Genomic DNA, 24,592 nt, shown 5'->3' with positions numbered 1-24,592 from the left:
TTGAGTTTAAAGACAGATCTTACTCAGCAAAAAAGCATTAACCAAACTTGTTTTTCAATTATAGTTTTATTGTATTTATTATATGCAATGTTATAATTCTGTGTTTTGTCAGTCATTCTGTATTTGTATGCGTTTTACAATTTTTGTTTTTGGTTTTCTCGTAAATTATAAAATCTAACACAAAACAAAGCAATTTCTTTAACAATCACTGCCGCTACATATACACGTTACAATTTGTTAAATATATATATATTTATATATATATAAGTAGGCACAGCTCAAGCGCCGCGCATCCAATACATGTTCATATACATATTCTCTGTTATATGTGGGGTGTTGTATGTCGGTTTTTATATATGTATAGATTAGATAACAATGATTTTAAGCCTAAGTAGAAGTAAGTTTTAGTTCCGATACTTGCGATCGTTCCCCTCTATATGCGCTCCCACTCGCAATCGCTGCTCCTCCGATCCTTGAACTATTAAGTTATATGCTTTAACTATGTTATTTTACCCATACAACTAACTGTACTCGTCCTTCGCGATCCTCCCACTATATCATACATACATAACATTTACCTTGATTTGGTTTTGATCTTAATAAAATGTAATTCGTTTTGAAACAATGAAGAAGATCTTGCTTTTGAGGGCGTGTCGATTCGATTTCTTAATCGCGGATATTTTAAGCTCCCCATCTGGATTTTGGATTCAATATCGTGTGCTCGCTGTTAAATCGCAAGGCAAATTTGTATAATTAGTTATATATAATTTGGTTTTCTCTTGAATCGAAACGAATAAACGTTAGTGGTTTACTTTAAATGCAGAGTTTTCATTGTGCAGCATTAACATTGTGAAGAGATAGAGAGAAAGTTGTCGGGAGAGAGTGTTACATTTATAAGTGGGAATGGTTTTGGTTATCAACAGCGTTAAAATTTGTGGTTTCTTTTCGTTTGGTTTCATTATCAAATCGAAGGGACGTAATTCGTAATAATAATCATTGATCGTTAAACATACTCGTACGTTATATGGTATGCATGTATGTATATTTTGTATAGATGTACATTTATAAATAGTATAGTTTGAATGTATGCGTGTATGTCCTGTATATATAGTTGTGTTTATGTACTGTACTGTACTGTATGTACTGTATGTACTGTGTTTCGCTATGTACTTGTAATTGTAATTGTCCTAGGTGTTCATTTCAGCTAGATTCGCTAGTTTGTCTCGTGTTTTCGCTTTCGCTTCCTTTTTGTATACAAGATAAGGGTTTAAAAAACTCGAAAATATATCAAAAGTTTCTTGAAATGCAGTATATATATGTTTTTTAGTTGTTAAATATATATATATATATTCATGTATATATAGTACTTTCCTAGGTATTTACAGCATACCTTGCCTTGGTTTCCATTAAGAATTCGAGAGAAGTATGTCCAGTAATTTCGCTAGTGATCGAATGCGTGAGTTGGTGATTGTGTGAGTGAGGTGAGTGTGCGTGTATTAGTAGTAGTATATCGAGTGTATATAGGTATTTTGTATATCTAATCCAAAATGATACACTAATTGGTATTGATAGTGAGACAAAAATTTTAATATAGCGCATCAAAATGATATATGCGATTATTAATATGTATACAGAATTTAATGGCGGCTTGCTGAATATCGAATTTCGCGTCTATGTATGTGTGCTTGTGTAATAGTATGTGGGTGTAAGCTGTGAGTGTGCTGGTGACTGCTGATTGTGTATACGTCACGTGGGCTTCGAAAAATACGCTTAAAGCTGCTATAATACTGTAAAATTGTTGCTTGATTTCCTCATTAGTCGACGGTAAAGTAATGTTCGCTCACATTGAATAGCAGTTGTTGTAGAAAAGCTAGGTAGGTTCGCTTCAGTGTCTTCGAATTTTGCGTGTGTGTTAGAGTGTTTCGTGTGTAAGTGTGCTAGTGTGTGTGTCTTGTCTTTTCCTTGATATGTCTGAGTTCATATTGCACGCAGATCGGTGACAATATTTAGTCTCAAATACATATAAAAAGTATATGTGTGGGGCTCGGGAGTGGAAGGGACTAACTCAAAGTAGCATCGAGTTGCTGCACGCAAACGAAAAAGTCGCATCACGTATATGTCAACCAAATCGTGGGTTTCTACTGTTTCCTCCGTATTATCGTGTTTGATTTCGTTTCGTTATCCTTTAGGTTTACCACTATCTCATTTACATTTTAACTAATTAAAGCCGGTTTCAATTCAACAAACAATCTGTAGCATAAATTCTTGCATTCCCCGTCATCATTATTATTATTATTACTATTATTGTAGTCAACCAAAGTTTGTCTCCTACGTTTACAGCACCACATTTTGTAACTTTACACGCGAAGAAAAAACCCACTCAGAACCTCATTACTTTACGTTTACATATAAATATATATATTTAAGTACGTTTATATTGAATTTCTGCTAAATTGTTTAGTGGTTTCGCTAGAAGATTTGCAGTTTAATTAGTTTTGCTTTCGGTTTTGGGCCGTCTTCCTTCGATCTTTTCATAGCATACTTTGTGGCGAAATATTTTACACAATTACTTGATTGGCTAGTGGCATAATTTATCGTAACGCTGTGATATATATAATATATATAGTTTTATACGTTTAGTGTAATTTGCTTATTCGCTGATGGTTGTGGCTGCTCTCCAGTGGTAGTGGTATCTATTAGCAAGTCTTGAGTTGAAGCTATAATTTCTTAGGCGTAATCTAAACGTTACCTTTGCTGTGAACCAATGCTCCTGGCCAGATGCACTTGTCTAAAGTATTTGCGTGTCTATCTGCTATCTGCTATCGGTTATCTGCTACCGGCTATCTGCTCTATCTGCTTGCTGCTAACGTTATCAGCCATCGTGAATCGCGTGATGCCCACCTACCGAGCTGCGCAAGGCGCCATCTACATATTATTATCCTTCCGTCCACTTCCGTTTCCGTTTGTACACCCAATGTCCGACTGCGTCCGCTTCTAATTGTTTAATTAACGTTACGAGGCTGCTAAATAAATATATTTATATACGCTTATGTGTGTGTTTTTTTTTTTTTTTGTTTCTCGTATCTTAGGGGGACTTTTACTTTCACTTTCACTTTCGGCTCACTTTGCACTATTAATTGCTAATTTGACGATATTTCCCTGCGACCATGCCGCCTTACACATACCACTCCTTGACGTCCTTGGAGTCGCGTTTCTTGGCCTTCGGCTGCACCAGGCCCGCCATCTGGGGTCGCCCATCGCTGCCATAGCCAAGTGACCCACTTCCGCTGGACATCATGCCGCCACCGCCGCCGCCTCCTCCATTTCCATTACCATTGTGCCCATTGTGCATCTGCTGTTGGGCATGATGCTGCTGTTGCCCTGCACCTCCACCGCCTCCGCCACCATGCATATGGTGCTGCCGCTGCTGGTGGTACGATCCATTGGTGCTAGTATTTCCCAGGAGTGCAGCATTCGGATTGTGGGAACCGTAGGCGGCCGCCTTCTCGCTCTCCGTCTTGTAGCCACGATCGCCATTCGACTTGAGCCACAGGACCAGCAGGATGACCAGCACCACTGCGATCAGTATGCCCGCCACTATGCCGATTATCATGGCGGTACGCTCCTCCTCGATCGAGTTAATTCTGCCGCCCTTACCCTTTGGACGGTAGTTGTTCATGTTGGTGTTGTACGTGTTGCCGCCATAAGGTCCGTACGGAGGTGGATCTTGCGGCGGAATGGGTGGCGGCAACGGTGGCAGTGGGTGGTGCTCGTCCGGCAGCTGCATGCGATCGTGATCATTTCGCCCGGACCCACCCATGCCGCCACCAGCTATATAAATATCATAGGGCGTGGTTTCCCGCTCGGTGACCGTACTCCGGATCTCCGGTGGCGGTGTGGCTTGAGTGGTGGTCGTTGTCGTGGTCGTCGAAGTTGTACTGCTGCTCGTGCTGGTGCTGCTGCTAGTCGCCCGTTGCGTGGACGATGTGGCCACGCTGCTGGTCGTGCTCACCTGACCCGGCGTGCTGGCTGCCGATCCGCCGCTGCTGCTGCTGCTGCTCGACTGCGTGGTTGCGTAGGACGGAGTGCTGCCGCTGCTACTGCTGCTACTGCTGCCTTGGTGCTGCTCCGTGGTCACATCGCTGCGTCCCGTGGTGGTAATGGTCACCATCTCGTTGTTGGACTCTGCAAGCAGTCGGTTTGGGTTTATTCAAGTGTTCTCAAGTGGGGTGCTCTATACTTGTATGTTTGTTGCGAGTGTGTTTGTGCGCTTAGTGGTTGCATTGCTACCCTCGATATTTCTTAAAACCCCATTATTCCCCAAGGAATAAATGATATTTTAAATTTTCTCCATGGGTTCACAATTTCTCTTCCAATATGTAAGAATTTATTATAGAATTTTAGAAACTAATCATAATAAACGGAATCCTGATTCAAAGTGCTTACTTCGGAAACCTTTAATTGAGTCATCTTTCCCTCCCAAAAATCACTTGAACCGCCAGTTGTGCTTTGCTTTCAATAGTTTATTCAACACAGTTAGAGAGGATTAGAGATTTGTAGATATTGAGAGATATGTTGAGGTGTGTCATTGTTGTTTTGGGTGCTGGACCTTCGATCTATTCGCACGATATGTACAAATTGGAATTGGAAGAACGGTAGAGTTATGCAATCGAGGGAATAAATGTGGAGGAGGAGGAGATGGTGAATAAGGAACTGGACTGGGAAAATCACATCTTACACTTGCAGACGCTGCTTTTATCGCTACTATGTACAAAACATATACATCTTCGATCGGTGCACCCATATATACTATACATATATGTATATACGGTATATATGCAAGGTGGTGGGTGCATTTAACTTAACCCTTATCGCTTAACGCTTAACCCTCACTCAACCAAAAACCCTCGCCAATGATCGGTGTGGTTGTTGTTGTTGTGGTTCTGGCTGTTATAGTTGTTGTTGTTGTAGCTGTTGAAGTTGCATTTGTTATTTGCATTGGTTGCTGTTGCTGGTGGTTTAGCTCTCGTTAATGCTAGAGTTAGTCATACAGTTAGACAGAGGTCTAGTTGGAAGCTTAGCCTAAGTGCATTGCTTGCATTGGTTGCATTGGTTTGCTGTTTGCTTATGGGAATTTACAGAGTATCCATGGCGCGATCACAGTCAGAAATATGAAGGCGATTTCACATTCTGAAAGAGACACATAAGGCGTACTCGTTGTCAGTTCAAATTAGAAGGCAATCGATCATCGGCAACAGGTGGAGATGAAGGATATAGGCGACGATTGTTGCGATACTTTTCATATATATATATTTTTTTTGTTTTTTCTGGGCTGATCTGAGCTGAGATGACACGGCGAGTTGATTGATTTTGGTTTCTGGTTGGGTTGATGCATTGCGAGGGGTGCGATAGAGGCGATATCTGAACATATATTCATATATATTTATATATATATATATATTGTTTTATTGTGTAAGCGTTCAAAGCATTGGCGTTGCATTGGCAATAACCTAACTTCCTCGATCTCCGTGGAGCATTGAACAACTGAACTGAAAAAGGCAAAGCGTCACTAGCTAAACGGTTATGCGGTTATATAGAGCAAGAGCTTCGAATATACATATATATATATAGAGTATAACTCGAACTCGAACTCAAACTTCAACTTCAACTCGAACACAATTGAACCCACAGCTTAATCGTTAACACGTTATCTACGTTACTAGGGCGTATACTTAATGGCGTACACTTAACTTGAATTTCGAGTGGGGCTAGCTAATGTCTGTGATGAAGTGTGTGCGCGTGTGTGTGTGCTTGGTGTAGATTCTTGTTGTTTTTGTGTCTTTCCGTGATTGATCCAAATGCCAATGACAAAATGAGACCAACACACAACGCTGTAGCCACTCACCTGAACCGCGGGCGGTGCTCGTCGAGGTGAACTGTTCCGTGGTCTCGCCGTAATCCCCGGATCCATGGACGCAATCCTCGTCGTCGCAGGCACGCTCCGTGCCATTGGTGATGACACCGCCGCTGCTGCTCCCGCCGGTACTCAAGCTATTCCCCTGCTGGGACGTGGTTGTCTGCTTGGTGGGCGGCACGTAGACCGGTGTTATGAGATCATCCCCGCTACCCGATTCGAATGGCGGCGTGCACTCGTCCTCGTCGTCGCCGCGACATCCGGATCCGGCTCCCGAGAAGATCAGATCGTCCAGCGCACCCGGATAACCACTCGCCGGCGTCTGTCGAGTAGAGTTCAAAGTCTAATTTTACTTCAGTTGATCTGGCGGCAGCCGGGCCAAGCGATGGTTATTGTATGGGGTTTGTTAACTGGATTAGTAAGTTTGTTAGGTGCTGTTCGATTAAGTATATATGTGTGGATGGGTGTGGGCACATTAAGCCAATGGAGAAGCTTCTTTCAGATTATTATTTATTTAATTTTATGAGTAGGTCCATAGGTTCTTTCATTGGTTCTTTCTTCAAACTTTTCTTTCTCCACTGGCTATCACTTGCTTTTGTTTCAGTGTGAGCTTTGATTAGAGTCATGCAGCATAAGTGCGACGAATTCTAGTGCATAGTAAATTCGTATCAGTTTATATAGCTGATTATATATATTCACAGTTATTGGTTAATGTGCTGTGCAGCAATGGAAACAAATCGAGGAAACTCAAATGGCTGGTTAGTGAAAAATCTGGCAAATCTTAATTGGCTTTTGTTATTTGGTTGGTGCGTTCAAAGCGGTACATTAAAAAACGAAGGCACCCGAGGTAAATTATAAATTCATAAGTTCATAAATTCATAAATTCAAATGCAGCATTTACACTAGATTATACAGTTAGTTAGCTAATACTTTGGTTTAGTTGGAACGGTTAACGTTTGTACTGAATGTCGAACCGAATTTCCCGGATTTGATTGTGATGACGATGACTTCAATGTACAGATGCGGTTACATTCGATACGATTAACACGGATATGCATTTCAAATATCAGGATAGTGCTCGGGAACTGTACATTACGAGTATTCGAATGGGTTTTCGAATTTCAGTGGTGCAATCAAATCATGTCAAATCAATTTGGGAAAAGGGGTTCCACAACTCATGAAGCGGATTAATACAACAATTTTGGTTAGATTTCATTTTGGTTTCTTTTTTTTTTGTTTTGGTTTTTAATCAAAGAAAGAATTTCGAATAAACTTGGTTTACGATGAGAAAAATACTTGGAAAGTTGAAAGTTGAGAGGAATTCAAATAAAATTTCAAATAAATTCCCTAACCTGCTGCATTCTCTGCAGATCATTTCTATCTAATACTCCAGTTACCAATTGAACATCTCCACGGATGGTGATATGGGGGTCGCGTTCGACGGCCAAGTCCAAGATGCGTAACTTGTTCACCGAAAGTCCGGCAATCACGCCGGCGAACGGCCGCTCGATTCGATTGCGACCGTTCCGGCTGAACTTGCCGCCGACCTGAACGTTGGACATGGTATTGAACACGGTGGAGTGGTGGCCTGCAAGTCGTTGGAGAAGAAAGTTCGGTAGAGCATTAGATACCCCCTGTGCTGATCTATCCCCTTGTTTACTTACTCTGTGGCGTCAGTGCCTGCACATTGTAGTCGTCCAGTTGGAGCGTGGCATTGCCTCCCTTGCGCTGGAACCGCACCACATGGTAGGCGTTGTCGTTGACCTTCGTTCCGATCTCGCCCAGCGGCAAATCGACGCTTCCAATGTTGTACACCATGAAGATGTTGCCCTCCACTATCTCCAGCTCCATATAGTCCTGCGTGGTGGCACTCTCCACCCGCAGTAGCACTGCATCCGGCCTGGTGGTTATGAAGCCCAGTGCTATATTATCCTCCTCCGTGTCAGCTTGTGCGTTTTCCGGGAATGTGTATTGCACCATGCCCTTGTTGTTGCCAAATTCGTAGGCAATCGATTCTAAAGAGCATAATATATTATGAATCAAAGAAGAAGACAGTAGAATGTTTATATTACCATCATAGCAAGTGGGTCCTGTGTAGGAAGTCATGTCACATTCGCAGGCATAGGCATTCCATTGCTGCACGCAGTTTCCTCGGTTGGCGCACGCATTCTGGCTACACTTGGTGGGTCCCTCGCAGCCACTGACCACCAGTGAGCTGGGCACCACTGCATCGCTGGTCAGCGAGGGAGAGGCATCGCCCAGGTCCAGGGATGCCAGACAGCCTTCGAATCCGGACCTCGACGAGATCGAGGCCGGCAGCTTCGAGTACATGTCCTTGAAGACGCCTCCGATGTACAGGATACCCGCCAGCTCCAAGTGCATATTGTTTCCAGTCAGACTGATAATCTCGAAGGAGTCATCCACGGTTAGGGTATGCGTCTTGGGTCCCGGGCGCCTGATGCTGACCTGATGCCAGCGGTTGTCGTTCATGTGGATGCGCGACTTGTCCCTCATCGTCACTGGACCATCTCCCAGATCGAAAGTGTAGTGGATGTGACCATTGACCAGTTCCACTGCCACGAAATCGTTGCGTCGTCCGCCATTGAAGACGAGCAGACCATTGGGTTCCACGGTCTTGAAGCGGAAATCAATGGAAATGCTGTTGTAGGCCTTCAACATGGCCAGACCCACGTATGAGTGCTTGGAGCGGAACGTGGCTGCATGGTAGGGCTGTCCGGCCGGAGAGTTCACGAAGCGGGCAGTCAACTTGAAGGTGGCACTGGGCAGAGCCGAGAGCTCCGGTCCCAGACTCTTGACAATATCCAAATAGCTGGGTGAGAAGAGAACGAAATTGAGATCAATTCCTTAAGTATGCTACATCGATACCCACCGCTGGCCATTGAACACCAAGCCCTGCATCTGACCCACAAAGTTCGGCATGGTGGAGGTCATCTGGATCTCCTCCTCGGCGTGGAAGAGACCACCCAGGTGAACCGAGCGAATCTCCATGGTACTGTGGCGACCCAGAATCGTTTCGGCTGTGGAAGGAATATTTCCAAGAACAAGAAATGGATAAAACTCGGGGGCCTCGCCATGGGGTTTGTCTAGCCAGGATCGGCTTTGCTCTAAGTTGTTGACTAGGCGGAGTACCGTTAACATTGGTTACATATGGGTATACGTTTGGTTGGATAGATATATTGATATATATATATATATAGGTTGTTGGTACGAGTAGTATATGGAGTATAGTTGGTGACAAGAAGCACATACGCAAATGTCAAAGAGTATATAAGAGTATAGAGTAGATATAGGTATGCGGTTTTAGTAGACATAGATCTAGTTTTGTTGGTTCATAGATTTTTCAAGCATTTGTATTTTTCACTCGACAAGTGGCTGAATGTAATTGGAATTCAATTGGAGTATTGTTATTATTTAGTTGTTGCAGCTTGGTACATACTAAAGAAAGGTGCAGATTACATTACATACAATGTACTGGTACGGATAGTAATTGTAGTTGTTAATTAAGACGAAACGAAATCGATAATCGAAAATCGCTGCCACAGCGCAAACCAAAGGAAAGTAAGTAAAGTAAAGAGATCGCTAAGTTGGTTAGATTAGGTTAGTTGGTGCGCATTTTGTTCTTGTTTACATAAGAATATGCATTGATTGACATTTGAGGAATACATTTTTTTTTTTTCATTTTTTCTTAGTCTAGTTTTGGTGTGTGAGATACATTTTCAATACGATTACGGTGGCGGTGACATTTCAGATAATTTCATTTGAGTTTTTATTTCTCAGCTGTGCGTGGGGAGAACCGAGGAAAAGTAAAAGTATGGAAAAAGTTTGAGGCAACCTACGGTCTAGAAATAATGGCAACTCAAAAGGTCAGGGATTATTTCGGTAATAACGGGGATAATTCAATAAAAACCAAAAGTAATTTGGTCATTGCTCAACGACATTGAACTAAACATCGATGGGTATCTGGGTATTGGTAAACTGTCCATGTTTTCTGTAAATGTAAATGGAAATGTGTTAATCTGTGCCCTAGAGAGTTCCATGTGTGTGTATGTGTGTTTTGACTGTATGTGTGTGTGTGTGTGTGTGTGCGGCGACTACGTCTAAGTTAATAAGGGTGCATTAGCCTTAACGAGCGACCACATTGCGCATACGACGCGTTGGCCCACCGAATGATTGACATCTTGACATGCAAATGACTGCGGCGACAGAGACAGAAACAGCCAGTGCTACATAGCAATAAAGAGAAAGAGAGAGCAAGAGAGAGAGAGAGAGAACAATAGAGGTGGAGAGAAAGAGAGTAGGCGATGTGGTGGGCGGTGGGCAGAATTCGAAGTAGGGCACTGTTGTTGCAGCTGGCAATTTGGCGCATTTACAGTTACTTATTCATACACTTGAATGGCTGAGTGGGCTAAATGATACGATGAGATGGCGAACTATACGATATGCGATAGTAGTACGAAACAAAGATATACACTATACACTGTAGAGAAGGGCTATGCAGCCCGACTTTGGCTCGTGGGCAGGTCATGCGGTCTAGTATGTGGGCTATATCATTCCGACTGACAGCCATTGGTTTTGCTTGTTACTTTATGGGTTATTATCACAGTTTCATTGCTCGGGCTGCTGCTTGGTTTTCAGGTGCTCACATGCAAACGCGTCACGTGTGTGTTTGTGAGTACTTCCGTGCAACGGTGCTTGATAGAGTGTGGGTGTGTGCCTGTGCAGGTGTGCTAGACTTTCAGTTCACAAATTGTGTGAGTGTGTGTGTTTGTTTCCTTGAGGCAGGAGCAGGATCCGGCTGTAAGGAAACTTCTAACTCATTCTAAATTTTTAAAGAAACAAACTCATATTTATTTCATTCTTCATTCTGATATCATGGTTATTTTGCCGTTAGGATAGTTTGTAAAATATCAAGAGATTTATATATTTGAATGTTAAGATATTTAATAATTTCTTTTTTTGTTGTTATAATTTATCATTAAATCACGAATAATTCGTTTTTAAAGAACAAAAATTTTTTATAATGAAATATTTTAACATTGATCCTTAGTTTTCCATTATAGCCTTCTCCATCGCCTGCCTTTAGTTAATCCTTCTCTTCGTTTGGGTGTTTATTTTTCATTTTTTGGACACACTTACACAACAAGAATCTAATTTTACGTGAGACACGTTAGGCTTGATTAGTTAGTTGCAATTTGGTTGCGGTTGCGGTATTGTTGTATTGATGTTTACGATAGTTGAGTTTACTTAACACAAAGCTAATTACATATTAAATGGTGCAAAATTACAGCCCTGGGCGCTTTCAAACATTGTTTTGCCCTCTCGACTCAATGAGGCTCGAACACTCGTACCAATACCAATGCCATTTTCCAATGGCAATCGCAATTTGCCGATAGCGTGACTTTCATCGAGCGATTTGGGCAAAAAAATGTTTCCCCGAGTTCTTGCGTGTCGATTTTTTTCTCTCGCCTAAAACATGAAACGAAAAACGATATTGTACTTAGGAATTATTTACGCTGCGTTCCCGTCATTTTGCATTGTTCGCCTTACTCATTAATTTAGTTTTTTTCTTTTTATTTTCTTTGTATTTCATTATTATTTTTCTGGCTCGGTCGCATTTCGCTTTCATTTCAAAAGAAGGTCATTTAGATCACGCTCGTGATAGGGGAATTGCATTTGCATATGACACTGATATTACATGTTGTGGTGCTCGAAACACCATGGCTGTTGTTCGCTGTTCTACACATTCGGTAGAAGTCTGAAACAAACACCTTTTAACGTTTACATACCGCACGTGTCGTTTAAGTTATGGTACAGCAGTTGTTTTAGTTAATTTCATTGTTTAGATTATCATAGGACTGTAAACGAGAACTCATTTTACAAGATAGATATTTACAAAAAATATAAATAAAACAAACAAGAAAGATGTTGAGCTGGGCCAAAGGATTACTCAAGAATCCGAATGGTAAATATTAAAATACATTTTGAAAATAAAAGGATTATAAGGATACGAAAAAGTACTGTTATCATATATATCATATATCATACTTTATGAAAATCATCTGGTGAGGAACATAAAAATTTTCCTTGGCAAAACAAAGGCAAACATAATTACAAGAACTTAAATAAAAACCAAATAATACACTCGAATATCAAGGACAAAACAATTTACAAGACAATCAATATAATGGTAGTCAAAACACTTAAGGCTGAAACTTTACAGCTGTCCAACTTTCTTTGCTTTCGTATTTACGATTATTCGATTATAATACTTTCTGTGTGGGCTTAGGAATTGGAATTGAATTGTAATTGGAATTTAATTGGCAATCGCAATTGGGAAATCAAACGAATAAGTAAGTAAGTAAGTAGGTATCGCAAATAAAAACACAACATCGAGATGTTTGAAAGAGTTTTGAGAGGAGATTACAAGAGCAAAGTATATAAAAAATCATTACGAATGAGTTATTTGAGTATGCAATCGAAGGATCCCGATCGGCCAGGACCTTCGACATATGATTCAAACAAACTTTCGGAGAGGCGTACAATGTGTGGAATGGTGTGGAAGTGGAGTCGGGTGTCTTATGATGTTCAAAACTATATATTTTGCAGATGCTTAACGATGTTCAGAGATATAGAGCGGGGTAGACATAGGTGGATAGTTTGGATGGTGGATACAGAGCTGTCTAGATCAAATCAGTTCATCATTGTCGGAGTAAGGAAGTTCGAGAAATGTGTCATGAGAAATGGGAGATAAATTTATCTTGCTAATTACTTTTTTTTTGTTGTTGATTTTCTTCGGTTATTTTCTGTTTCGATTTGGATTTTCACTGCATTTCGTTTTCAGGTGTAATCGCATGTGTTCGTATGTGTGCGTGTTCGTGAGGCTGTGGGCTGTGTTGGTGTGAGAATCGTTGTTAACTGAAAAGCTCTCAACTGAAAAGTTTAAGTGGAACTTAAAAACAGGAAAACGCGCCGCTGACTGCACTTTCCTTTATTGACTTTCTCCCACCCCTACTGTTATTATTACTTTCTTCTGATTTGTATCTTCATCTTCTTAAACACTTTGCTGTCTTCATTTTTTTTTTCTCTCTTTGACCGTCCTGAAGCACCTTCACACACCTTCCTGCCGAGAGGCCATTGGCATTCCTACTTGAACTTGAACCTGCGAGCGGTGCGTGGAGCACCTTTTATGGAAGCTAATCGCTGGGGGTATCCTATGAGCCTACGAAGGGGGTTGGTAGGTTGTCGATTGGTTGGTTCATTGGTTGGTTCAGTTGGTTGGTAAAAAAAAACGACACGGCACGACACGTAGTAGGGCATAGATGTGCTGTTGATACATACATAACATACCCCTGACGGGGGGAGCCCCGTCGACTTGCAGCCGCAGATTGGAGGCTCTGCGCGAGAAGCGGATCGTGTGCCAGTTGTTGTCGTTGAGCACCGACTGGCCGGCCAGCAAGTTCTGGAAGGGATTATCACACACTCAGAAAGCTGTCCCAATGCCCTCGAAAATCATATTTAATTTTGCATTGACCTTGGGCTTACAATACAGACATAACTAAAATAAAATACTATTTACCCAAGGCTGAAAGTTAAAGGTGATTTTCTGGAGCGAAGGACAAATGTTGCCACGTTGAGCACCTCCCACGGAAAGACTTACCTTCTCACGATCGCTCAACCGCACACTGGCCCGCACCCTTCCCGCCACCAGAGCGATCTCCAGACGATCCGGCGAGTTGGACTCCGCGCTGGTCAACAGCAGGAGTCCTGCCGGACGCGAGGTCTTGAAGCGGATGACCAGCTCCTCGGTCTGCGTCTTGGTGCCTTGTCCATTGCCCAGCCAGATGGTCATGTGCTGGCTGCCGTTGAAGGCCAGCGTGGCGAGTTCCCGTCCACAGGTGGGTCCTCCGTACAGCGTGGCCGAGCAGTCGCAAATAGGTCGATTCCAGCCCTCCAGGCAGGTGCCTCCGTTCAGGCAGGGATTGCCGTTGCAAACGTTGGCCTGCACATGGCATGATGGCTTCACGGAGGCTGTGTGCCCAAGTGGGTTACAAGTATCGGGTTACGCGCTATCAGTGGATGACCATCGCTGGCGTGACTACTCACCCGAATCCTGGACACGTGCAAATGCCGCTATATCGATCGCCTTGCCACTCAGCACCAGGTCACGCAAACAGCCTACGAATCCCTGGCGCAGCGTGGCCGTCCAAATGGCCGCCGGCCAGGACACGCTATTGTAGGCGGGACCCACTCCGCCCAGGTACATGTGCCCGTCCAGCTCGAGGATGGTGCCGTCACCGGGCGTCCGGAAGTCGTTCCACACCCCATCCACGCTCACCTTGGCGTCGCGTCCATTCCGCCGAAGAATCAGGTCATGCCAGTCGCCATCGTCCACGCGACGTCGCGAGGCTCGCACCTTGGAGGCTCCGGATCCGAGGTCCAAATGGATGTAGATGTGCCCATTCAGCAGCTCAATGGCAATCAAAACGGGCTGATGGATTCAAATTATGCAAAATGGCTCAAGATAACCTAATGAGTAGACTCACGTTTTTGGCCCGTGGTTGCTTGGATCCTGTGGCCAGGACAATGATGCCATTCGGTTCTTTGGTGCGAAATTTGAAGCTTATAGAACTCTGCTTGCCAGTTTCCCAGGGAGGAAGGACCTTTAAAATAACAATCAAATATTAATTCATTACTTTTCGTATTTTCATACAGGTTTCAACTTACCAAATGCGATTCGCGAGTGGTGAAGGTCACGGGATCCTGTGGATCGCCACTGGGGCACTGATATTCCAGATTGCCAGCAACCTGGATCAGCTTGGAACCGCTCTTGGCCAGGTCTATGAGGTTCAGATTAAGCGTATCCGCTGAGAACTCCACCTTGCGCAGGCAGCCCACGAAGTTAGTGTGCACACGGGCACCCAAAAGCGCTCGAGGATTAACAGCACCACCAACGTAAACCCGCGAGGAGGAGAGCATGGTGAACTTGCCAGCAATGTGGGAGTGATCCGTATAGACATCATCCACCACGGTAACCAGCTACAGGGATAAAAAAAACTCCATTTCGAATAAAGAACCAAGAAAATCTATGAACAGTTACCCACCCGACAGAAGCTGGTTATGGAGGAGATCTCCTGAATGCGACGGTGCACGGTGACTTTGTGCCACTGGTGGTCGTCGAAGCGCACCTTTGAGGGCTTTATGTGCATCTCCTGCTTGCCATTAGCCAGACCCATGGTCAGGGAGACGCCTCCATCACGCAGCGCCAGATTTAGATAGTCCGTGCCGTGGCCAGTGTAGAAAAGCAGACCGTTCGGCTGGCGGGTGCGAAAATAGAAGGATATGGCATCCTGGGCGCTCACTATCGGCTCGGCGCCCGTCTGGCCCAAGTCGTAGGAGAGGAACTGTGTACCGCGGAACGTTGCTTCCGATGGCGCCTTCTCCTTCTCACAATACTGGCCATCGTACTCGAGGTTTCGACACTCGCAAATTGGACCGGAATCAGTGGATATGCAGATGCCGCCGTGCTGGCAAGGATCATTCCGTTCACAGGCATCGGTTGTGTTGCCACCCCGAACACCCTGCAGGATTAAAGGATTATTTACCAAATCAGGGATACATATAAATAGAGGCTTTTTTCTTATTATCAATATCATTTAAATAGAATATAAAAAGTTGTATTGTGTATATCAATGACTAATGGACTCACCCTGAGCGGCCTTTCACGGGCGGGCAGCTCTCCGTGATCGCAGGGCACATCGCCGCACTTGATGTCGCGCTGCTGCTTGATCTCCTGGCGCCTGGTGGAGCCGCCCGGCTGGTCCGCGTAGACCAGATTGCGGATGGCGCCACGGAAACGCGGTTCGAAGATAACGGATGGCAGGGCGAGCAGGGCCAGCTTGCTGCTGTACCAGTTGGGCATACCGCCCACATAGACGTCCGAGTTGCTCGCGAACTTGCCGAACTGGAACTCCTTCCCCTTGGTCGATCGCTGCTGGGAGACGCCGTCCACGATGAGCGATGTCTGCTCATCGTTCCGCAGGACCTGCACCTTGTGCCAGTGGCCGTCGTGCAGTTCCCGACCCACGGTGATGATTTGAGCTCCGCCACCAAGGTTATATCTCAGCCGCAGTGCTCCTTCCACCAGCTTCAGTTCGAAGAAGTCGTAGGTGCCGCCGTCGTCGGTGTAGAGAACCAATCCGTTGGGCTGTTCCGTTTTGAACTCCAGTTCGAGGGTCCCATTCAGTCCGGTGTACCACTTGCGGAAGGTGTAGAAGGAGTTTTGCGATCCATCTAGCTGGAATCCGGCGCTGAGCGTCACGAAACTGGCCGCCAGACTGACCAGCAGGGCGCTGACGATGAGCACGCGGTAGGAGCGACGGTATTCCACGACCACGGGAGGCACTTGCTCGCTTCTCCGCCGGCGGCGAGCCTTGTTGAACCGCAAGTCGGGGGATTCAAAGGCGGAGGTGGAGGTGCGCTGGGCGGGCAGGAGCCTCAGCTCCGCCTGATTTCGATTTCGCTGCTGATCCATGTCCATGCTTGGCCGTGTCCTGGCTGTCATGGCCGCATCAGCATAGTTATCCTGATATGTTGCACTATGTGGCGCCTTCATTCACACGCACGGTGGCACTCGGGCTTACCCACACAGAGGCACCTACGCACGTTGCGCGCGTAAACGTAAAGTGTCCTTCTCCCTCTCTCTCTCTCTCACTCGCTGTGTTTCTGTCGCGTATTCCAGTCCTTGAGCGCGAGCTTTTCGCGTGTCCTTGTGTTGGTGTTACTCGGCAATCCGTTTTATCCGCGCCTGCCAAGAGAGAGCGTAAGAGCGCGCGAGAGCGAAAGCTCGGCCACGCGAAGTTGGCTGCGGATGTTAACGGTACACGTCGACTGTTAACGGCACTGCACCGATTATTGCTTATGATTTCGCCTGATTTTTTTGGTCCTTAATGTTCAGCACCTTCAGTTTTCGGCATTTTGTATACTTGATTTGCATAATTTTTGGCAATTAAATTCAAAACGGCGCATATTTTGCATCGATACTTTGTCAGACAACCGTTTCTCCGACCGAGTCGGCTGTATTAGTAATACTGGGGGTTATGGTTGGGCCAAAAGCTCGCCGGATACCCCTGCCACCGCAGTTTGTGGCGCCCACGAGCGCTCCATCGTACATGTACATACTAAAAATCGGAAAAAATTTTCACTGCATATCGCAAATGTAGGCGAAAATTTTTCTAAGCACCTCACAGCAAGTGCCCCTAAAATGGGCGCTTTACTGCGGTTGATTCCACAGCAATCAGTTATTTATGCGTATTGATTGAACTATTGATTGGATACGAAATTAGTTGCAGAGACTGCACACAGATTTTTCAATTACACAATTATTCCTTTGAATTTGCACGATATTCTTGTCGCTCCTGCTTTATGTAACTTTTCGGGCTGGATTTTAGCGCGACGCGTCCTTTTCGTTTTTGTTGGTTGGTTGAATTTATTTTTGCAGATTTTTCGGTTCAATTTCGAGGGATACAAAAATGTTGTGTGTCGAAATTTGCTTAGCAGCGCCTTCCGCTGCTTTTAGCTCCGATATCGATCCGCGCTGCATCCACGACAAGACTGAACTGCAATTTCAAACTTAATTTCTTCGCACTGTTTCCAATGGATAACGAAAGCTCCGCCAGCTTATTCACAAAAAGCCACTGGTGCGGTCTAGGCGACTCGAAAATGGCACTACAATCGAACTGGACAAAGGAGTTTGTACCTCACACTACTGATTTTACATTTAGACAAGTTAAAATCGTTCAGAATTACTGGAAATCTTGAATTTAATGGTTTATATTGGTACTTTGTTGATTTACCCGAAAAAGTGTGCTACGGAAAAGGAAAGCACCGCACGCTTTGAGTGTAGTGTGTGGGAATGCCAAAAATTAAAAGCTCGCTTACTTCGCACGAGGCATGCATATGTGTACTACTAACACACAAACGCACACATAGACACCAGCTGCCCACTCACACATGCGTAATAAGCGAATAGCACGCAGGTTCATAACCTGCACCACTAAAGCGTATTAGATGCCACATTCACATGGATACACACATATGCATGTTCAGCTGTGTGCGTGGGTGTCCTGTGGCCGCACGCACACTCACACACACCAACTCAAGCTGACACCCCCCCGGGCTCACTATCTCCGAGACGACCCGTGTAAATTCCTTGACATTTACTACGCAACTTCGACATCTCGGAGTCGAATTCGATTTGCATTTGCATTGGCAGTGGAATGTGATGTCCCTTACTCTCGATTGTGGGTGTATGTCCTGCCTCTGTCAAATCCCATCACCCTGCTCCTTCGTCCTAGGAGAGCAATTGCAAGGCCGTCGCCTCCATTAATCGTCGTCGCAGTCCAGGCGAACACATTAATTTGAGCACACGAATCACGCACTGACCATTACAGCAGGGACCAGGATCCTGCTATTAAGCACTTACGGTTTTTAATAATATTTTAACGCACGCTAAAGGCTAAACAAATGCCAGCACGTGCTGTCCATTGTCCTTCGGAGTCGTGACGTTCAAGTGGACTAACAAGGACTAAGATTGGGAATGCCAAAAGCTGGGGGAAGAGCGAAAAGCTTAAAATCAAACTGAGCGGCAGCTCTTGAACTTTCAAGGGCTTTTAAACTACCATTATTTTAAAATCTGTGGAGAGTTCGGCATTGTCAAGTAATATTCTTCAAAATGAATGGAAAAATCTTTTAAATTTCAGGAACATTCTTAAAAATGCAAGTGCATCACCCAATGCCTAAATATCAATATGAAAATATTTTTCAAATTATTAAAAAATTAACGATTCTTTTAAAATTAGTTTTTTGGTATATTTACTTTTGATTTAACGGTATATGGCATCATCGCACCTACAGCCACACTAATTCGATCGTTTACTTACAGCTGTTCTTATCAATCAGCTGTTATCAACGGATCTTTATCAAGTGCACTTTACAAGGCGTCGTGTGTAAAGATTAGAATTTGCCAAATATTCCTCTCTGGACATCTGAAGAGCCCTTGAGAAGCAGCTAAGTTTGTTGCCATACTCCAAAATCCCCGTTAGATCCCGCTTACGTAATGCTGGGCAATCTGTGCCGGCTTGTGGGTGCCCGTTCCCCGATCACCAGGCGCTTGCTGCACACGGAGCGGAAAGTTCGTGTGAATGGCTCAGATTTGAACATTGTGGAGAGCGGCAGTGGGGAGCGGAGTCTACTCCTGATGCCGGGAGCACTGGGTTCCTCGTGGACCGACTTTAGGCCCCAGATCGAGCAGCTGCCGAAACTGCTGCCGGGTCACACCATCATCGCCTGGGATCCGCCGGGTTATGGCAAATCAGTGCCGCCGCAGCGCAAGTTCGGCCTTGAATTCTTTCGGGAGGATGCCCAGGCAGCCGTGGATTTGATGCGTGCCCTGGACAGACCACGCTTCTCCATTTTGGGCTGGAGCGATGGGGGCATCACGGCGCTCATAGTCGCAGGTCGCCATGCGGAAGCTGTGGATCGCCTAGCAATCTGGGGAGCAGGTGCCTACTTGAACGCTGACGAAGTCAAGGCTCTTAAGAACATTCGGGATGTGGCCAAGTGGTCGCCGCGCATGCGTGAGCCCATGGAAAAGGTTTACGGCGTCGAAAGATTCCCCCAATTGTGGGCCGAATGGGTGGACGCCGCATGCGCCTTCTATGACCAACGGGATGGAGACTTCTGTCGCACCGAAGTTGAGAAAATAAAGATACCTACTTTTATACTCCACGGAAAGAAGGATCCCATGATAGCAGCGGAGCACATTCCTTGGCTGAGGGAGCGTTTGCCTCATGCGGAATATTATGAGTTCCCCGAGGGGAAGCATAATATCCATTTACGTTATGCGGAGGAGTTTAACAAACTGGTGGCCGATTTCTTTAACAAAAATAACTAGATTAACCAATATATTTAAGCTTTCATGGATCCAAACTCATTACTTGTTTAACAATGGTAACTTGAAGTTGGATGGATATTCGTTATATGTGAAAGCAGTTATCAGAAATGAGCATGCAGGTGTTCAAAGTTCGAATTTTAAAAGGAAACTGATAGTTTTGATGAATCAAATTCATATCTAAGTTAAAGAATATTGTTATCTATTCAATGAATCATTTCGAAATAAATTGAAAAATAACCATATCTCCTAACTTAGCGAAAGGGAAATAAATGATTAATTATAAACATTTCTTTCTCTCGCTTTTATAAACTTAACTTCAAAGAAAGATATCAAAGCCTCGGGCAAGTTTAAATTAATTCCGGAAATGTTATCAAAAGTAATTCTTATAAAAATATACTTCAGCTGCTTATGGAAATCGCATAGCAAAAGACCCGCCCACAAGCATGTATGAGATAACTTTTATGAGAACTAGTACATATTTAATATTTATTATTTCACAGAGAGCTGATCAGTTGGTGGCCAGATTACTGGACCGTCTCGATGAGGGTCTTCACGTAGTCATCGTATTGGGCCTGGAAGAAGTTGCCGGCCACGGGACCGCCGAAGCTGTACTTCTGGATGTAGTCGCGGGCCTTGACGTTGATGCGGCCAGTGCGGCTGGTCTTGGACACGAACTTCTCGGTGGTGATCTTGTCGTTCTGCTTGAACACCAGGAAGACGTAGCGGTGCAGGCCGGTTCCCTCGCGGGGTCCAGCACCGATGTACTCGGCGATGGTCTGGCCCTCGGACACCTTGTTGCCGGGAATGTTGATCACCAGCCAGTGGAGCAGCTCACGGAACTTGGGGTCCTCGCGGCTGGGTGCGTCGGGGTCCACCAACAGGATGGTGTACAGGGAGTTGGGCTCGGCATCGAAGACGACAGTGGGCTGGTCCTTCACCTGAGTGGGAGTCAGCTCCTTGCCCAGCTCAACCTGAACGCCGGAAGGATAGGTGATGGTGGCCTTGGAGGCGGGCTTGACGTCGATGATGTCGGGAATAATGCCGGCGGTGTCCATGTTAGCTGGTAGTTCTGTTGCTTCTGCTCGGTGTAGCGTTAGCGAGTTGACTCTGGCCCGGATCCCTGATGTCTGGCCTTTTATCGACGGAGTCCGCCGCCTAATCAGTTCCGTGCACTTTTCAGTTAATACCCCAACGCATAGATAGCGAGATAAGCAATTGGTTAAACTTTATTGACGGGGAATTGAAAACCCTGCATGATATATGCACAAATCTAGCCTACGATCGTTTTATTCCGAATTGGCACATAGTCATCATACTGGGCCTGGTAATAATTGGCGGCAATGGGCTCGCCCAATCCATGTTTGGCGGCAAAGTCCCGGGCGTTGAAGTTCAAACGGCCTGTGCGAGTACTGTGAATGGGAATTGATCAGTGTCACAGTAAACTGATAAATATCTTAATATATATCATACGTATTGGATATAGTGGGCGTCTCCTCGATCTTGTTCTCCTGGCGATAGAGGAGGAAAATATACCGATGCAGGCCAGTGTCCTTGGGCGGTCCAGATCCAACGTAGTCCGCTAGGGAGTGGCCACCAGAAGGATTCTCATTGCTGCCGGGAATGTTGACCACAGACCAGTGCAGAATCTCACGGTACTTGGGATCTTGACGAGTCGGTGCATCGGGATCCACCATGAGCAGGGTCAATAGGTTGGACTTTCCCTCCAGCCCAGACCAGCTGACAATCGGTTGGTCCTTCACCTGGGTGGGGGTTAGCTCGTTGCCCTGCTTGACCTCCAAGTCATCGCCATAGATGACCTTAATGGTGCCAGCGGGAACCGCATCCAGCACATCGGGTACTATGTCATCCATGTTACGTGTAGCGTGTCAGCCCAAAAAGATGATAATACGGTTTTTTTTTCGTGGCGTTATCACTCTGCTGACCAAGCCAGCTGGGTGATAACAAAGCAAAAGCTTCACTCTGATTCAGCGGATATCTACGGATTTATTAAAATTTCCAGTCCAATTAATTAGTATCTGGATGGCGAAACCAGTCAAGGCTATCCAGCGCTGGCAACAGCTAACACCTAGAAATAATAGTTTAATGGACACAGCGGAATAAACTTTATCGCAGTGGGTGAACTGATTGGACAATGTTGATTTCTAGCGCCGATGGAAAATTGTGAAAAGCCCCTTCCACGATAAGCAAGCTTTTATGCCAACTGGCATTTTTAGGCCCTTTTTTGCTTTCCCAAAACGCAAAGATCACTTCCATTGGTGCGATGATTCATGGCTAGAAACTAGTTTTCACTTCGTTGAACATCATCAATAATTGTGACGTTAATTTCAGGATTTAGCTGATCTTGAACCAATGTGCACACGTGATAGCGAAGACAGCACTTGTGGGCTGATCATAAAGTTGTATATCACCCATTTATGAGGTTGTAATCGTACCTTTCCGTTCTATTGTTGGGCATATCAGTTCGATATAGGGAAAAGCCATATAACGATACCCTTTCACCAATGAGAAACACATCATTTTTAGTATATATCATGCTAATTTATTTATTAAACAATTCGAATATTATTAACACTTGAATATCAATATTGATAGCGCTGACAGAGTTTTGGTCTATTAAATACGCTTAGTTGCATTTATCGCCTTTGTTCTTTGCACAATGAAAATAATGATTAAATATACATATATATATATATTTATAATACGATAATACAAATAATAATTAGAGTTGTGAAACGTGAGCGTGAGATTTGTGAGACGTCCCGCGACGCATATAAAAACAACATAGTTTACATTTACATAGTAGGGTAAATCATAGTACCTAGTAGTGGTATGTCTATGGGGAACACGCCCCGCCCGCATAACCAGTGCTCGCGGAGGCAGTGTGTGCGGTATACGGCATAGGGTGTCCGGGGTGGATCCGCTACTCGGGCGTCCTCCGGACTTGCTGGAACTAATCTTGGAATACATAAGCTGCTGGTTCAATTTGATTGAGGAAATACCAATAGATGCGGTAACACTTTCTCCATTCATCTCGTTAAATTCAATTGTGATAATCTTGCTCCGTGATGGGGATGCTTGGGCGCCCTAGCAGCGCGTCTCATACAAGCCACTGCGTCCGATGTAGCGCACCCATTTGACCACATCGTGGTCGGAGTAGTTGAGCTTGGGCTCGAACACCTTCAGGTAGCGTACCTTGAAGCCGGACGGCGCGAATGGCACCTCAAAGTTCATGGAGATGGGCGGCCGAGTCCACTTCTTCTTGGTGTCCGTCTCCAAAAGTTCGATTTCCGCGGACAGCTGTGTCTCCTTCATGCCCGCCATGCGCTTAATCTTCCACACGATCGCGTTCTCCGAAGCCTTATATTTGGCTTTGCCCTTTAGGCAGATGAGCTGCACGCCCGATGTATTGAGCGGGGTTGGTATCTTCACCTCGATCTTTTGGCCCAGCAGTGAGGGCTTAAAGTTGGACTTCAGCACAACCTTAACCTCCATCTTGGTGCGGCCCACCTCCCGCACCAGCGGGATGACTCGGAATGGCAGCGAAATGTCTTTGGTGGTACGGTAACGCATCAGCTCGAACTCCCCGTCCGGCGGGATGAAGCTGATCGAATGCTCCGTCTCGAATTTGCTTAGCTTGACGCACTGATGGAACTGGCAGTCATCGATGACCACGACGGGCTTGCCGGAGCGTGAGGTTTCCGCCTCTGAATTTCCGGAGAGACCGCGTCCCTTAGACTCCATCACGATCTTGTCGTTAATCCCGAACTTGCACTCGGGCATGCCTACAACATGGCGATTATTAAAAGGAATAATGTCTAGATTATTTATGCTAACTTACCCGACAAATACGACTTCATTACCACCTTGCCGGCCACGTGGGCAGACAAAACCTGACCCTGCGGGCTCATCAGCAGGTTCACGTACTCCAATACGTCCAGGAAAAGCTCGTTGCGCCGGTACTTGATGCCCTCGCGACGCCAGCCAATCTGGCCGGTAACCTGCGAGGTTATCTGCATCTGCTCCTCCTTGGTGGCCGACTTGATGCCCTGCTGTGTGATGAAGGTCTTCAGGGTGCCGGAGTCCGTGTTCTGCGGGTAGCCAAAGTCGAGGATCTCATCCAGCAGCTCGTAGATGAGCACGAAGTTATTCTTGATGTTCTCCTCCGAGATCTTGCCGAAGTAGGATTGCATCACCTCGATGATCTTCAAAAGGAACTCAAACACCATCGCGGCGTTCACATTCTGCTTGGTCACAGCCGCCAGCCAAATGTTTGCTCTCTGTGAAAGGAGTTTTGATGATAAGTGGGAGGGTTGGTGATTGTGACATAGGAACTTTGTTCACCGACCTTGATGTGGAAGAAGCTGGTCCTCGCAATATTGGTCACTGGCGAGCGGACCTGCTGGCGGGCGTGGATGACGTTGACCCGAAAGGCGTCCACGGCATTCCGACCGATGTCGTCGCGGTAAACTCGCGAGATCAGCACCTCGCCCTTGTGGTTGTAGACGAACAGGCCGCCAATCATCTTGTGCGCTATCTGATGGTTAGTCCAAGTCGGTGTAATATATATATTTATATGCAAATATAAGATATATACATGGACAGTGGACGATGCTGTAGCTTCAAGCGAAAATTTTTATCAGAAAATCAATTTTCACTCCCCCTTAGTGTGGCCCTTCGAGGTCAGT

The 24,592-nt window shown here is 45.2% G+C and overlaps 5 protein-coding genes and 1 non-coding gene across 16 annotated transcripts; 1 reads left to right on the top strand and 5 right to left on the bottom strand.

Annotated features, from left to right (window-relative positions):
• Positions 1–62: 62 nt before the first annotated feature.
• Positions 63–18,520, bottom strand: Nrx-1 (Neurexin 1). 9 transcript variants are annotated; one of them, NM_079725.5, is made up of 14 exons: positions 18,417–18,520; positions 15,642–17,550; positions 15,037–15,513; positions 14,660–14,971; positions 14,479–14,595; positions 14,039–14,423; positions 13,593–13,963; positions 13,283–13,394; positions 8,805–8,952; positions 7,987–8,744; positions 7,579–7,929; positions 7,267–7,502; positions 5,906–6,236; positions 3,078–4,185 (listed from the first exon to the last, which is right to left on the bottom strand). In NM_079725.5, the coding sequence occupies exons 2-14, from the start codon at positions 16,545–16,547 to the stop codon at positions 3,176–3,178; spliced, it is 5,514 nt and encodes a 1,837-aa protein (NP_524449.1). In that variant the 5' UTR covers positions 16,548–17,550; positions 18,417–18,520; the 3' UTR covers positions 3,078–3,175. The 9 variants fall into 9 exon arrangements, with proteins under 9 accessions (NP_001287467.1, NP_001262842.1, NP_524449.1 ...); NM_001170216.3 differs by having other exon boundaries at positions 13,274–13,394; positions 15,642–17,112; NM_001300538.1 differs by lacking the exon at positions 18,417–18,520 and having other exon boundaries at positions 63–4,185; positions 13,274–13,394; positions 15,642–17,554.
• Positions 6,094–6,219, bottom strand: mir-4952 (mir-4952 stem loop). The gene has a single exon (NR_048463.1). It is a non-coding gene; the product is annotated as a mir-4952 precursor RNA (primary transcript).
• A 354-nt stretch (positions 18,521–18,874) lies between the features above and the next one.
• On the top strand, positions 18,875–20,127 carry CG5377 (uncharacterized protein). Its single transcript, NM_142795.4, has one exon. It carries the CDS (start codon positions 19,050–19,052, stop codon positions 19,884–19,886), a length of 837 nt encoding a protein of 278 aa, NP_651052.1. The 5' UTR covers positions 18,875–19,049; the 3' UTR covers positions 19,887–20,127.
• Positions 20,128–20,352: 225 nt separating this feature from the next.
• Pebp1 (Phosphatidylethanolamine-binding protein 1) lies at positions 20,353–20,998 on the bottom strand. The gene has a single exon (NM_142794.3). It carries the CDS (start codon positions 20,939–20,941, stop codon positions 20,411–20,413), a length of 531 nt encoding a protein of 176 aa, NP_651051.1. The 5' UTR covers positions 20,942–20,998; the 3' UTR covers positions 20,353–20,410.
• A 95-nt stretch (positions 20,999–21,093) lies between these two features.
• On the bottom strand, positions 21,094–22,047 carry CG7054 (uncharacterized protein). Its single transcript, NM_142793.3, has 2 exons — positions 21,357–22,047; positions 21,094–21,295 (listed from the first exon to the last, which is right to left on the bottom strand). The coding sequence occupies exons 1-2, from the start codon at positions 21,755–21,757 to the stop codon at positions 21,157–21,159; spliced, it is 540 nt and encodes a 179-aa protein (NP_651050.1). The 5' UTR covers positions 21,758–22,047; the 3' UTR covers positions 21,094–21,156.
• Positions 22,048–22,428: 381 nt separating this feature from the next.
• On the bottom strand, positions 22,429–24,577 carry AP-2mu (Adaptor Protein complex 2, mu subunit). 3 transcript variants are annotated; one of them, NM_001170215.2, is made up of 4 exons: positions 24,253–24,577; positions 23,746–24,184; positions 22,907–23,689; positions 22,429–22,857 (listed from the first exon to the last, which is right to left on the bottom strand). In NM_001170215.2, the coding sequence occupies exons 1-3, from the start codon at positions 24,427–24,429 to the stop codon at positions 22,992–22,994; spliced, it is 1,314 nt and encodes a 437-aa protein (NP_001163686.1). In that variant the 5' UTR covers positions 24,430–24,577; the 3' UTR covers positions 22,429–22,857; positions 22,907–22,991. The 3 variants fall into 3 exon arrangements, with proteins under 3 accessions (NP_001163686.1, NP_732744.1, NP_651049.3); NM_170015.3 differs by having other exon boundaries at positions 22,429–23,689; positions 24,253–24,441; positions 24,502–24,577; NM_142792.5 differs by having other exon boundaries at positions 22,429–23,689.
• Positions 24,578–24,592: the final 15 nt, after the last annotated feature.

The sequence above is a fragment of the Drosophila melanogaster genome, chromosome 3R (genome assembly GCF_000001215.4).
Source record: "Drosophila melanogaster chromosome 3R".
Classification (NCBI taxonomy): domain Eukaryota; kingdom Metazoa; phylum Arthropoda; class Insecta; order Diptera; family Drosophilidae; genus Drosophila; species Drosophila melanogaster.
Note: the sequence above shows the minus strand (reverse complement) of the source record. Positions and strands in the feature narration are given on the sequence as shown.